At 45.9% G+C, this 15,798-nt stretch overlaps 1 protein-coding gene across 20 annotated transcripts in view; it reads left to right on the forward strand.

The window, feature by feature from the left end:
- Positions 1 to 15,798, forward strand: part of Cacna1c (calcium voltage-gated channel subunit alpha1 C) — a 659,151-nt gene that overhangs the window by 499,705 nt on the left and 143,648 nt on the right. For all 20 annotated transcript variants that reach the window (XM_037204209.1, XM_037204213.1, XM_037204211.1 and 17 more), the window contains exons 8-9: positions 1,460 to 1,563; positions 9,251 to 9,423. In XM_037204209.1, the coding sequence (XP_037060104.1) occupies positions 1,460 to 1,563; positions 9,251 to 9,423 (277 nt within the window). The remainder of the gene's footprint in view (positions 1 to 1,459; positions 1,564 to 9,250; positions 9,424 to 15,798) is intronic.

Consider the following 15,798-nt stretch of genomic DNA (forward strand, 5'->3'; position numbering starts at 1 on the left):
AATGGAGGCAGCCGTTAACAGTGTTTCATATTCCTTGGGAAGATCACTTGGGATGACCAGGACTACAGTCCTAATGCAGATGTGCTAACGACACTGAACTCCTAGGCTGTGAGACAAGACCTAGGAGTCTGCTTTGGTTGATTGTCCCAAATTGTCCCCATCTTAGGGCCCAGTGTCGTGGGGATGCATTATTACGTCCTTCCAGATACAACTGGTAGCATTAAGACAATGATGTGTGTCAGGGGGTCCCCAAGCTTTGTGGTGTAGCCCACGTCCAGTTCATCTATAGTACTTGTAAGAGCGGTTACCACCCCCCAGAGCTCCAGGGTGAGATGGAATGTGAGCATTTCTAAAGGAGCACCTAATGATACTGGCACTTGAGGCCACATCTTGAAAGCTGCTGATAGAAATCAATCAGGAAGCTGGTACCTTAGAATCTAGAGTTTTATAAGCTAGGTACACAAAAGACAACCTTGGGATTCATTGTTAGTAAACCAAAAGTAAAGTGTGTTTCGTGCTTGGAAAACATGAGAAGAAATAGATTTGAGAAGCTGAATCAGAATATATTTCCTCTTTGATAGAAACACTGTCCTGTGACTTGTCTTCACACTGCCTCCTGCCTGAAGTATAGGGGACATCTGACAGCCACATCCAGGAGCTGTAGGGAGAGGGTGGAAGTCAGGGGACAGGGAGTTCTGAAGAGATTCTCACAGCAAACTCCCCACAGCCCCGAAGGAGCCAGTTCTGTCTCCCATTGCCTCCAATTCCTGCAGGTGTTTGTGACTTGCCACAGAGTGTCTCCATCAGCCCATCAGTCACAGGCTCGGCACCTCCTCCATCTAGGCTGTGGTGTCAGGGATAAGGCCCCTTCTCTGACACATAAGCCAGGGAGGGCACTGCCTTACCTGGCCCATCTGCCTGTGACCCACTCACGTTGAGCACTCTATTGCCCAGACCCCAGGAATGGAGATCACTTTCTCATGTGACATAAGCTTCAGTCTCTAGCCCTGTCAGTAAAGCCGGCCCTTTTCACAACCCAAGGTCAGCCCTCCTTAGGGTACAGCTTAAGATGTAATAGCTATAGAAGCCCAAATGAGCTAAGCCCGTTCTAGGATGGAAAAAAACATGTTTTGTGAGGTGGCCCACCTTCCTAGACAAGTGAGTAGAAAGGCACTAGGATTCTGTTTGTTTTCCAGAAAACTAAGCAGCAGGAGAAGTCAGGCAAGACCCCCACACACACTCCTGAGCGACACTGATCAGGTCCTTATAGCTCAGGTCAAGGTTGTAGGGAAGGAATTTAAATAGGGAGGAAGCCAAGTATAATGGCAGGTGCTGATCCACTTACCCAAACCCCAGTTGAGCGAGCCCCTTTGCTTCCTGTTGATCTGTTCACACTCCCGCCTGTCTGTCTCGCCCTCTACTCTGCTTGCCCTGTCCTAACTCTCCTTCGTCTTTCCAGATGCAGGACGCTATGGGCTATGAGTTGCCCTGGGTGTATTTTGTCAGTCTGGTCATCTTTGGATCCTTTTTCGTTCTAAATCTGGTTCTCGGTGTTTTGAGCGGGTAAGCTGACCATTTCTGTGTCCTCTTTACCATGCAGCCGAGCAAGGTCCCAGGTTCCACTGCGTTCAATGCAGAATCCTCAGAGACAGGACCCTAACAGGCCCAGGAAAACGGGAAAAAAATTCTCCATGCAAGCACAGATTCTGACCATTGGCTGCACAGGCAGTTTGGGCCTTCTGAGTTGCACATTGAGGATCCCGGGTCCCACGCTGCTCAGCTCAGCGCTGGGGAGCCGGTGGCTGGCGCTTGGCCGTGCTCGGTTGCTGTGTGTGCCTGACTAACTATCATTCCATTCTTCCAGGTCAATGATGCCGTAGGAAGGGACTGGCCCTGGATCTATTTTGTTACACTAATCATCATAGGGTCATTTTTTGTACTTAACTTGGTTCTCGGTGTTCTTAGCGGGTAAGCAGGACCAAGGAAATGGTCTTGATTTTTCCATTCATTTTTATTTATTCTTTCTGCTATTCCTGGCACTATTCTGTTTCTGGCTCTGATGAACCTGGGATAAAGGGTCACTCAGGAGCCTCGAAGTGAAGGTCTTTGGCCTGACTGTGAAGAGGGTCGACTGCATAGGAATTAACTCATTGGTATGAGTGGTGGACCCTGGAGAAGAAACACCCAGTCCCACCCCTATCCCAACATACACACCAATCCCTTCCCAGTTCTAGTAGCTACTCAGATAGTCAAGCTGCTTCCCCTTGTGCCCTGCTCACTCACCCTGAGTAGCAGCACAGAAAGACCCTGAGTGGGAAGGACTTCCCAACAGGAATCTATAAGAACATTCACGCATACACACAACACTCACAGTGTCCTTGAAAATAAATACTGGTCTGATGTCATGAACCAGTTATCATCTGCAGGAAAATAATACAGACTTTAAATCACTTTTATTTAGTGAATGCCAGAGAAGGAAGAGTTGGGGTTTTGGCCCAGCATTGTCAAAAACAGAAACTCTGTGGCTGTGTGTGTGTGTGTGTGTGTGTGTGTGTGTGTGTGTATGCAAGCAAATACTAGTTCTCATCTCAAGGCCAAGCAGTCCATCACTGATGTTTACTTTTCTGAATGCAAAGGACAAGTAACTATTTAAAGCCACAGGTTACTATTATGAGGGTGCAGATGAGGCATAATTTATTTTCCTTTAAATCTAGCTAGATGGCCACAGATATAAACCTACCTGTTTTCAGCCCTTGCTCAGATGCAGTAAGAAATGAAAGAATCGCTCATGGTTGGGGCATCAAGTGACCCCAAGGATGGCCCCCTTCTCATCATGAAAGCCACTTACTTTTTTACTAGCTCATGTCAGCCATGCCAAGACCTGACACCTAAAGGCTCCTGGTGACCCTCTGGCCCTCTGGTAGGGGACCTACCTACTGACTTTGTTATAGCGGGAGGCAGGTGGGGGATCTGTTTCTGCTCTGCTGGGATAGGCCTGCTGCTTTCCTAGTCTTCTCAGACACCTAGGGACTTCCTGCTGGGGGCAGTCCAGGAAGAAGGAAGGCTACTGTCAGTGCAGACTGGCATGGCCAGGGCATGGGGTTCAGTCTAGAATAGACTGAAGAAAAGATCCTCCTCCTCCCTTACCCCTCCCATGGCCCTGGATGGCATCTTGCCTTTTGCCAAGGTAAGACCACATAAGGGAGCAAGATGAAAGGGAGACAGAGTAATATATAAGTTCCTAGTTAGCTGCCTGGAGGGGACAGGGGGTTCGTTTTCATCTTCCAACACAAGAAAATGGCCTGTTGTTTATACATGAATCTCACAGACAGCATTGGAAAAAAATCAAACTCATTATCCCCTTTGAAGACAGAAACTTGGCTTTCATAGCTCTGTATTTGCTGGATGCATAGTATCTGGCAACTTCATCTTTTTAAGCCTTCGTTTTCCATGTCAAAAAATGAAGATAACGTCAACTCGTAGGTGGTTGTCACTGAAGAGTGAGCAGGAATGTCCATGTAGAGTGCTTAGGTGGTTGTCACTGAAGAGTGAGCAGGAATGTCCATGTAGAGTGCTTAGAGCAAGGGCTAGGATGTGGCCCTGGCAGTGCTGGAACTTCGATGCTTACTTTGACTTTTCTTTTAAGATAAGTAGCACGAGCCAAGAGAAGTCACTTTGCTGGCACTCAGCAGACCTGGGCCTGGAGTCTCAGTTTGGCCCCTGTTTTCTTATGGCCCCTGCTTCATCTACATTGAGTGAGTTTAGTTTTAGCATAGTCCAGAGCTCTAAGCCAAAAGAGAAAAAAGGACTTTAAATACCATTTTCTTTCCTCAGATGTTAGGAACCAAATCTTAGCATGTAAAATTCCTCCAGGAAGCCAATATGGAGAATGAGGACCAGCCTCCAAAGGCCCCTTCTTCAGCTCACAGCCATTGCTGTCCCCTCCTCCCAGAGGAATGACCAGGCTGCTAGTGTCAGAGGAGCAGCAGCTGATGCAGAAGGGAAGGTCATTTTGATAGCACACCTTGATCTCATTTAGATCGAATGAGGATAGATGTACAGAATCCACAATTCTGACACTTAGTGGTTTTCAGAACACTTAATTAGCATAGGACAGGAATATAGAGTCTCTTTAACCTTTGCATCTGTGATCCAGCGTTCAATTGGTCTGTTCTGGAGCATTCTAGTACCTGGCCATTCTCAAAGTTACAGCATGCTTCTGGCAGCTCCAGAAACATTCATGGACCCTTTGCCCAGCCAGGCAGGTGTCTGTAAACAGTTGTCTTCCCCTTCTGGCTTTGTGTCAAAGGCCAGTTTCTCCAAGCATGTTGCCTCTAACCTGGGCAGTGTCAAACCTGGAAACAGGCTCCTGTTGTTTGACCACAGTGGTGATGGTTTGGAGTTGGCAACTTGATTAATCCGGAAAACAGTGTTATAGTTAACCACAAGTGTTTGGGGAAACGCCCACTCATTCAACAATTAGACTTTAATTAGACCAACCTTCCAGAATATTCAGAAAGTCTTAGAGCCCATGAAATGCACTACCCCAATGATAGCATGAACAGTCTCCCCCAAACTGTGCCAAGGCCTGCACTCTGCATATCTCATATACTAGTCTATTTAGTATCCATAACAACTCCATGAACTGGATGCTACTCATATTTCCATTTCACAGAATAAAAGAATGAGGTTTAGATAAGGAAGCCACATCCATTCTAACGGGAAAAATCAGAGGATGGAGGCCTGGGCCAGAACATTGCAGTCCACAGGCTCTTCCTATAAATCCATGCTACTCCTGCCCTAACCCATTGCAGGAGGAAGTGGGGTGGTAAAAGTCAGACATTACGAAAGTGGAAGGGTGCAGGAGAGATGTGGAAGAAGCAGTCCACCAGCTTCTGGACACAGCCAGGGAACAGAAAAGGTCCAAGCTGGAAAATGCTGCCTGGCTGGCCCAGTGGGGGCAGGTGTTCAGACTGGAAACTCTACAGAACTTGATGGGCCCTGAGAGCAGAGGCAACACCACCGTGGCTGTGAGGTATTCTGTGACTGAAGAGTTGGGGTGTGAACCCTATCTCCACCAATGAATAATACTCTTTTACAGCCCGATGACGTAACTCATCCTCATAAACTGTGTCCTTTAGCCAGCAAGGAAAGGCTAAAGTGTGCTCGGTGTGTGCTGCTCAGAGTAGGGATGGCATTCCATACAGTTTCTATTGTAAACGTAGAAATTCCAAGATTCTGGTTACCTGAGGGTTCTGCATCCTTTCTCTGCAATCCTCACATATCCAGAAAGCCTGTCTTCTGATGAGACCACATAGTATGAAGAACACACAGCTCTTGGACTCTTTTCAGAAATCTTCCAAGTTATGTAGTGATCTTCAAATCTACCCTATGCAAGGCACAGGACTGCATCAATACAGGTAACAGTTGAATTAGAAATCCAGAAAGTCCAGTCGCTAACCTGTTAGAATAGAAACAACAGTTGACAGTGAAACTTTTGAAATTGTATTTGAAGCCGTGGATGGGGGAGTAGAAGCCTGTACTCTGAAGTCTGGGCCTTTGGATGAGTCTGTACCTAGGATCTCTTACCTGGGTAACTGCCCCATCCTTTTCCACATCAGGAGATAGTCATGTCTCTTGCTTACAAAAGCAGAGGCCCCAATGGGTGGAACAGTTACAGCCTGAAAGGATACCTGGAATATGGTGCCAGTGTTAAGACAACACAATTCAGAGCAAGAAGGAGGCCAGCACATGCTATGGCAGCCACAGAAGTGGCCATCCGGAGTAGATTCTCACCGTTCAGTGGTTATGTTCTGCCGATTCCTGGTGGACAATGTACCAGTGAATACTGGACCACCAATGCAAAGTGCAGAGTTAGATTCCTGCTAATGAGTATCTGGTCACATTGGCAACCCATTAAAACATCGCCCAGTGTGTGTTTCTGTCCACAACTTATTTAGTAACTGTCACCCATGCGTTAACATTAGACTCACAGCCATCAGCACTGAAATTCTGAATGAGCTTATCTAACAGTTTCTCTGTAAGACAAGTCACAGCCTTCTCAATCATTAGAGCTGTGCTTGGGCCTTTTAAGCAGCAAAATCTCTAACAAACAGCACAAAAGTACACAACACACACACATACATACACACACACACACACACACACACACACACACACACACACACACACACACGACTGACCCTGAAGAAAGACATTTGCTTACATTATGGCAACTGAATTATGGAGAGCATCTTAAAGTACTTTATGTTGTCTGACCCCAGTAGGGAGCATGGGACTTTTTTTTGTGTGGGGGTTTTTTTTTGTTTTGTTTTTGTTTTGTTTTGTTTTGTTTTTGCCACTCCATGCATACCTACACATGATTGAAAGTGCCATGAGCATTGATTGAGGGTTTGCGAACAAATTTTAGCAAACCCCCAAATAGCAGAGTTATGGTTTATCTATTCAGTATTGATTTTCAAAGGGCCGAGTGTCCCACATGATTCGCCCCAACCACACCCTGTTGCATGCTTCACGTGACTCAGCACTGACCACCCCCTCCTCCCATGTTTTATCTTGGCCATTGCTAGTGACAGACGCACTCCTGCCTTGTGACAAATCTCACACTAGTAACTGATTGTCTTGCTGGCTCTGGCCCCTGGGCTGGGCACAGCCTGTCAGGCTGGGGTTTCATGTCTTCATCAGCTCAGACTCCAGAGCAGGCACATGGCTGGCATCCAGGAGAGGAAAGAGACCCAGAGGCTGCCATCCAGTGCATCACTGTCACGTGGCCAGCATCCAGGAAAGGAAAGAAAACTGGTGGCTGTCACCAGTGCATCACCACCATGTGCAGCCTGGAGTTCCACACAGCCACGATCTGGCTGCATCCCTGCCCGTGGCACCATCAAAGCCCCATGTTGCCTTGCTGCTCAGGCCACATCTTCATCCTGCCACAGCGTGCCCTTCCTCTACAGGAGCAAAAGAGGGCAAGTCTCATAGAAACATGCAACCACCCTCTTCACCTCTGTCCCCTATGACTGTTCACGTAGATTTCCCATGGTTCTGAAGGTGTAGACAGTGAGCTTCCACTCCAAGGGCAGATGCTGTAAAACAGGACCAGGACCACTTCCTAACTCCAGATGAATCTAGGGCCTGTTCTTCCAATGCTATAAGAGAGGTGGTAGGCGTCTGATAACCAGAGCTGAACTCTCTGAAATTATCCAGAACTAAATGACTCCCTTAGCAACTTCATCCCTTTGAAACTCACTCAAACCCACTCTAGGGTAAAGGAAGGAAAAAAGCACATAGCTGTAGCAGAAAGATTGTAAAAAAGGATCCTCAAGGTACTGGGTTTTTTGCTTTGTTTTTAGTTTATTTACCTAGGGAGGGAGTGCACTCTGAATCTATTGTCTCTAGAGAGTGAGGTCAAGGTAGGGGAGGCATGTGTAAAGTAAGAAGGGAAGGCAAGAAGGGGCTGACATCTTTCCATGGCCACCCCAAAAGCAGGTGAGCAAAGCCAAGCCAGATTCTACCTTCACCATGATCTGCCAATCTAGAGCCTCTTGCCTGGCATACAACTTTCTGGGAAGGAAATAAAAGTGCCCACTGCTTGGCAGAAAGCCCAAGAAATAGCAAGTTCAATCCAATTATAATCGGATTCAATCAGATTTGAGAAGAAAATTCAATCCAAACCAGAGTATTGTTAAGGACATCGTTGAAGAAGCCTCGTTAGCTTGAGGGCCCCCGATTCTCCCAATTAAAACATTCCCTGGGCTCCTCCCAGGTCTCAACCCAATTTCACCACAATAGTGAGAGTGTGAAAGCCTGAGTATTGCCAAACACCACAGACAAAATGCAATGTGGTGGGGACAGAGTCTCCCATATATGACACTGGGCTTCACTGATCCTTTTGTCCCCCAAGGTTTATAGGTGATATGATTACCTCCAAGGTGCCTTTCCTCTGCAATCACCAAGCTTGTGCGTGAAGCTCTATTGACTGGGTTCCATAGCTGGTTGCCCTGATTCGGGTTCTTACTGAGAAGAAAAGCAAGAGCCATGGCCCAGGGATTAGTCAAGACACCAGAGAATTCACATGCACACCCCACCCACCCTATCCCCAGCCTACCACCAAGAACCCCAATTTCAATGGGTCAAAAACCCAAATAAAACAAACTCTCCTGCTACCCGTAGAAAGAAGGGGCTCGCACCCACTATGGCACCTGGGAACTAACTTATCTGTCGTTGCCTCTGCTCCAAGCCCTAGCCTTGCTTAAAGTGAACTCAGAGCTAGAGAAAAAGAAGGACTATGTCAGAGACAAATAAGAATGTCCTCTAAGGTTCTTTCTTCTAGCAAGTCCCAAGCAAACTACAATATCTGTTGATTATTGCCTTAAACTGCAACATTAACTTTGATACCATCTGCATTTTACATATTTTTCTATCCTGGATAGATTGCTTTAACCCAAATAGCAGGCCCCAGGGTATTTTCTTGTGTTTGGAATCCTTATGGGTATCCATGTGGGTTGAATTCCCTCCAGGCATGCTAAGAACTGTAGAGTGAATTGTAGCCATGAGGACAGAGATTGAAGAGATCAAACCTACTGGGCCCCTAGACAATGGGGGTACTGGTAAAAATTTACTGCCCTTCTGTGGGGAAATGCCTTGATCAATTAATTTCATTGGCTAGCTTTCATGGTGTAAATATTCCAAACTTAGCTGTTATCATACTATCAAGGAAACATCACTGAAGCCAGAGTTGGAAAAAGAAGGCATTATTGGCTTAGAGACCCAGTACAAATAAGTGGGCTCTGTCATCACTGGGTCCTAATAATCTGTGTCATTTGAAGATGCTTTGTCATTTTTTAAAAAAGGTATGACCTAATCCTGGGTGGCACGTGTTTCCTTGTTGTAGAGGGGCAGTAGAGTGACTGGAAGGGGTCTCTGGATCTTTGGAGAATAGCTGTTATTCACAGGCAAAACCTATTACGATCTAGAGAGTGAATGGACAACCCTCATTCCTATAGATTTTCCCAGCCTGTGTCAAGGGCATGCTCTCAGTGCTCCCCGTTCTTGTGGGAGTGAAGACAGAACTGGGTGCTGGAGGTAGCTGTCTGTAGAAAGGGGGTGATTTGGAAAGGGTTCTCCGCACAAAGCAATTAATACCTGCCTTGTCTCCCCTTCTCTCCATCTTCCCTCCTGGATGGACTCTCTGTGCTGCCCTGCCCTACCCTTACCCTCCCTCTCACACTAGAGAGTTTTCCAAAGAGAGGGAGAAAGCCAAAGCTCGGGGGGATTTCCAGAAGCTTCGAGAGAAGCAGCAGCTAGAAGAAGATCTCAAAGGCTACCTGGATTGGATCACCCAAGCAGAAGACATTGACCCTGAGAACGAGGATGAGGGCATGGATGAAGACAAGCCCCGAAACAGTGAGCAACTACTTTCTCTTTGACTGGGGTCTGGGAGATGGGAAGAGCAGGGAGCCAGGAGAAGGTGTTTCATGCAGACCTTTCTTTCTAGCCTATAGTTGATGTTCCTGGAGGAACATTGTTAATGGTTGCTGTCATAGGAATTAGTCAGATGGGCAATTAGTGCCATTGATGTAGAGAACCTCATGTTCCATATAGAAGCTTTGACCTGAAAACACAGTTGAGTTTGTGCTAAGGTAAGTGAGACATGCCTTTCCTGTGGGCTCTGTCCCTTGAGGTGGGGGCAGGTATCCTGTTCCTGTTTTTTGGGAACAGTTTCCACTAGCCAGCTGCTTGGAAAAAATGTGTGCTGGGCAGGATTCTCTCCACACTGGCAGTGGCCTTCCAGGTTCCCTCCGGATTTTTCCACAGGAACGGAGTGAACATTCTCATTGAGTTGGTAAGTCATAGTCAAGGATCCAAGGAAATGCTTCTGGGAAGGATGGAGGAAACACAGGAATTCCACAGAATCCATTTAGATTATAAATACAGAGTCAGATCTCTTCCACTGGGTTTTCTCATGGCATATTGCTGGAAAATCCACAGAAGGGATAAAAATGGGAACAACAGGTAATTGTAAATGTTTAAGATAACAAATCATGGAAAGTCAAACTTAAATCTGATTAGCCCAGTAGTTTTCAGAGTGGGATCCTTGAATCAATGGTGGCATATGGAACTTAGTAGAAATGCAAACTCTTAGGATCCTGCCCAAACCCACTGATGAAGGAGCTTAGGGAGAGTTAACCAAGGGTTGTGATGCATGGTGAGTTTTAGAACCTTTAGGTTCTAAACTATGCATTGTAACAGGTCTGCCTTTGGACCACCAGCTCCCAAATAATGATATGGAGACTTTTTATTAATTATAAAAGCTTGGCCTTAGTGTAGCCTTGTTCCCAACTAGCTCTTAAAACTTAAATTAACCTGTTTGTATTAACCTATGTTCTGCCATGAGGCTCATTACTGCTCCCTGGTACCATGTGTCCTTCTCCCTCCATGGCTGGCTGGCGAATCTCCTGCCTGAGATTTTTTCTCAGAGTTCCTATCTCTGCCTGGAAGTCTCACCTGTCCTCTTCCTGCCTAGCTATTCACCATTCAGCTCTTTATTAAACCAATCAGAAGATGCCTTAGGCAGGTGAGATAAAACAGAGACACAACTTTACACAGTGTATAAAAAGATTATCCGAACAGTGCATGCTTCCTGTGACCTTGATCTCTGTGGATCTAATATCCTGCCTCTTCTGTGCTCAGCATTTCTCTTGCATTTTGTATGTTTGAATAGTTGTATTTCTGTCCTTCCAAGCAGCATGATTTAAAGACAAATTTTCTTAAACATTGGGCAAGCATTGAGCCATGTGGGTGAGGGTAGCAAGATAGAATCTGCACCTAAGCAAAGAGGGACTCAGAAGAGATTCTGCCTGAGAAGAACAGGTGGAGGGAGAAGACAGCCAAGGGTGTGAGCAGACTCTTGCTCTCTCACTCCAAAGACCGATGTCACAAATCTATCAACTACTCCCTTCCCAGTAACCCTGCTCAAGGTACAAAGACAAAATTAAAACACAGAAACAGCAAGGGACTGGTAACAGCGTAATTTAATAACCCAAGGAAGCCTTCATGCTCCACTAAGTAGTTTTGCAAGCTGGAAGATAGGGCCTTTGACAGATTATTACAAGGAGCAATGGTGCCACTGAGGGTTTTTCTGGAAAAATGCATGACAGCTTCTGTTACATTGTTGATGAAACTGCAGGGCAGTTGATTAGTTTGTGGCATTGAGTGGAATAGTACACAAGTCCGTTGGCCTGTGAGTCACAGAAGGGCTTGCAGAGAGGTTGATGTCTTGGCTCTCTTTCTGCCCTTGCTCAGGATTAATCAGGATAAATATTTTGTTAGGATGTGTCATGTGGAAACAGGCAATACTCACAACATGCTTCACAGCCAGTTGCCATTCACAGAGACACAGGGTTATGTTCCCTGTTAAATTAAGAGCTTCCAAAAAACACACGCTGCTTCTCCATCTTGTCCTTTATAAGAGTGAATTCCAAGGAGAGTTCCCAGCCTGGGGCATACTTTGCTGTTGGAGCAGATTGACTAACAGGCTTGTCCAGTAGCTGGTCATTGCTAAGGTTTCCTGAAGCCCAAACATGGATAGGGTTAGACTCCAGAGAGTCACCTCTCCCCATACTGCTTCCTTATGGCTGGAGGAACATTTGGAGTATGCTTCTTGTCCCTGGTCAGCCCTGTCCTAGGAAAACTGGAGTGGGATTCTAGAGCCTAACTAAATGGAAAGATGGAGGGATTGTTCCAGGGGGTGAGTCAGGGGAATGAAGATCCAAAGAAGCAAGAAATGGGAAGTACAGTAGTTAGACATGATAAAAGGGAATGGGAGACTCCAGAACAAAGTTGGAACGAGCCCATAGGATTCCCAATAAATATGGAGTAGATGAAATTCAATGATCAGATTCAAGGAAGACCTTGCAAAGAGTAAACATTTAGTTCATTTGTGGATGGATGAAAAGATGAACTGGATTCTAGGTTTATAGACAGTTTACTGTTTATGTATAGTTTACTTGCAGAAAAGGCAATCCTGTGGCTTGGAAAATATATTCTTCTCTTTAGGACTTCATGATTTGCCCTTTGAAGCAAATACAAGGGGAGAAATGCTTGTGTTTTAATTAGTGTAGCTCTAGTTTGTGAAATGTCTAAAAGATTACACTATGGGATTTTTGCCAGTTCTCTTCAACTCAGAAATAAAATTTTGTGTGAGTGTGTGTGTGTGTGAGAGAGAGAGGGAGGGGGAGGGAGGGAGGGAGGGAAAGCAGGAGACTGTATGTGTGTGTGCATGCACATCTGTGATAAATGTGTGTATCCCTGTGTGTGAATGCATACACACACCATCACATGCATGTGAAGGATAGGAAGAATGAGTCAACCTCAGGTATCATTCCTAAGGAGCCATCCACCTTGTTTTCTTAGGCAGGGCTTTCACTGGGACCTGGGGCTGGTTGACTAGTTTGGTTAGCCAGAAAGCTGTAGGGATCTACCTATCCCCACTTCCTCATCACTGGGATTACCAGTGTTTGCTGCTCTGCCTGGGTTTTTGTGTGGATGCCAAGAATGGAACTCAGGTCCTCATGCTTGTGCATCAAGCATATTACCAACCAAGCTGTCATCCCCACTCACAAAACTGAGAGAAGGTGTTTGATTACTTCATCACACTTCCGGTGAACCCACCTCTGCCCCAGCCAGCATCCCTATCAGCACAGACCATGGCCACTAGTGCCAGTCACTTGGAGGCAATGCTGGATGCATTGTGGGGACAACTCAGTGACACATCATTGTGCAGTAGCTGAACAAACCTAAGTGGGCCTGTCAGTCAGCTTTCCTAAGAAAGCCACTGAGAGGTGGAAGAATTAGAGGTTGGAAGATAACAGAGAAAAAGCATTTAGTTGGGAGATTTTCCCTTGAAAGATTAGAGAAAATTGAGTAAACTATGTACAGTTAACTCTATATAAACATAGACTCCAGTTATTCTTGCCAGCCAGCCAGCCCGCTGTAAATTAAATGTCTACCCATGCAGGCACTATTGTTGGCACTAGTGATATAATGGTGAAGAAAGCAGTTAAAACTCCCTGCCTTTGGAGAGGTTCTATTCGAACGGGTAGAGAATATATTAAACAGAATGTCAGAGTGATAAGTATTGCTGGGTTTTGGTGTTGGATAAGGTGGTCATGGCACACTACTGAGAAGGAGGTATCTAAATAAAGATTTGAAGGTAAAAAGGAAGCGCACGGGTATTTGGAAAGAGATCGTTCCAGGGAGAGGGAAGGGTGATGTAAAAGGAAGGAGCATGGCTGGTACATCTGAGAGCAGAAGAGGGGCTCGTGCAGTTGGGTCTTGGGTAGAGGTGAGGCAGAACGTGGTGGAGAGGATGCCAGGGAAGCTGGGACAAGATTGTGTAGTTTGTTGACATGAGGTCCTGGATTTGGGCTGGAAGTAAGCCAGCAAGCCACTGGAGGTTTTGAGAAGAGCAGTGATGCAATCTGACATGCATTTAACAGGATCCCTGTGGACACCATGTGTAGAGGGAAATGGAGGCCACCAGGGCAGGAGCTAGCTGAGAGGAGATGCCCTGGAAATGATGGGATGTTATCTTGGCAATAATGGAGGCAGGAAGGTCAGAATTCATGATGACATCATTTGCTGACAGATGGGTTAGCTTACAGAGATCCGAGGACTCAGGCCTTCATGATCCCATAAAAGAGGGAAGAGGAGACTCGCTTCATCAACCCAATGTAGCTGTGGCCCAAACAAGACCATAGCTGGATCCCAGTCTTTAATTGTGTCCCCCATCCACAGCCATGTCAGCACCAGGCCTTGCCACAGCAACTGCTCATAGACAGGCTTGACAAAGAAGGATGTGATAGATACTCAAGAGCCATTCCAAGACCATACATCCTAAGAAACAAGAAAGGGGCATTTGTAGTTTCCATGTGAGGGAGCAGTCTAGGTCTCCAGGTTCCTCTTCTGTCTGGTAAAGAATAAGATCTCACCACCCCATTGGCTGCTTCTAGCCTTCCTCTAGGCTTCAGTGAGCACCTGTTCCCAAGGCATCCCTGGAAGACTATTGCTGATACACACATCTCATTGTCATTGGTGGAGATGCCCTGCTCCAAGGACACAGTCCATTTTCCAGGTCCAGTCTCTATTCTGATAGAAGGCACTAGAGGGAAAAGCTGGGTATAAAGAGATGGGGAGCCAGCACTATGGCTCAGCAGGTGAAGGTACTTGCTGTGCATGCCTGCAGTCTGTGTTCTCTGTCTGGAACCCACACAATGGTTTGGAAGGAGAAAAACAACACCACAAAGTTGGCCTCTGACCTCCATGGTCACATTGATCACATGCGCCCCCACCCACACCGACTAATAAATGCAATTTTTAAAAAGAGAGAATTGGGAATTTCTTCTCTTCAAGATAAAAAAAATACATCTGTTAAATGTCTCCTCACATTGGAACTGCTCTCTCATATCACTAAGACAACTGACGTACAGACCCAGCCTTCTGAAATTTACCATAAGACATATTTATTTGGATGAGCAGATAAAGATGGGCACACAGTAGAACCAGACACGGAGCTTCTCCCCAGATAAGGGAGATTAAATATTTGGGTGAGCGGTGGCTGGTAACGTGACTCTGTAGTGTCGCTTCTGCAATCATCATTAGCCAGCAGACCCATTTGCCTGCTGTGTGCCCTGCAGGACTCAGGATGATGCCTTATTGAAATACAGAAATCTGAGGGCCTAGGAGAGCTGCAGGTTGCCCACAAAGAGCCCCATGTGGTTTGCAAGCATAATCTGAATAGCATTGATTTACATTAGATATATGTCAAGGACATGAACATAATTATTTGATCTCAAAATACATTTTTTTAAAATGTAGTCATCTTATGGCCCAGGGTAGTCACATGTCTTTACCAGTGGCAGAGGTCCTTGAAAACTGGCTCAGATTTCAGGAGACATTCCACTTCCATTGTTTTCCTTGGTTCTCTTGACTGAGCACTCTGAAGTCAGCATGCTCCAGAGGCCACCCTGACCTCACAATGCTCCTAGGAGAATGAGGCCATTGAACCAGATGCAGGTCCTCAGGCCCCAGCAATTCAAGTGAGACCCCTAAGCCCTGAAAAGTTGCCTTCAGAATTGGGTAATAAAGTAGGAGCCCCAGATGAGAAACCGCTTCCTGGACTAATTATTAGAGAAGTCAGCTTTCTGAGTCCCAGATGCACAGAGTGCATGGATGAGCTCTGGTGAGGTCATCAGGACAGACCAAAACCAAAGAATTTGTTCAGATACCCTACAGGGGGAAAATGTTAGCCATCTACTCCATTACAAATAAACAAGCATTTGCTGCAGTTTAGGCTCATTCATAGTTCTTCCTCAGACCAACAGAAACTGCTCCCATCAAAGATCTTCAGGACTTGCCGGACGGATAATGAATAGATGGGCTTTTTGAGGGAAAGGGTGTGAGTTGAGATGGTAACTCATTTAGTCCAGGCTGGTTTTGAACTCCTGATCCTTCTGCCTCTACCTCCCAAGTACTGAGACTATAGGCGTGTGCCACCGTGCCCAGCTTAGATAAACTTTGTAAGGTTAAATGTCTATCATTTCTGAAAACATATATTTGAATTCTGATGAGTTTCTTTGGTTTTGCTTATTTTACACACACACACACACACACACACACACACACACAAAGAATGTTAAGACTTTTTAAAGTTTCTGGACATAGGACTTCTGGCTGGCCCTTAAATCATTCACTAAGGATAAGTTATCAGGGGTATGACAC

This window comes from Peromyscus leucopus, chromosome 3, assembly GCF_004664715.2.
Source record: "Peromyscus leucopus breed LL Stock chromosome 3, UCI_PerLeu_2.1, whole genome shotgun sequence".
Lineage (NCBI taxonomy): Eukaryota > Metazoa > Chordata > Mammalia > Rodentia > Cricetidae > Peromyscus > Peromyscus leucopus.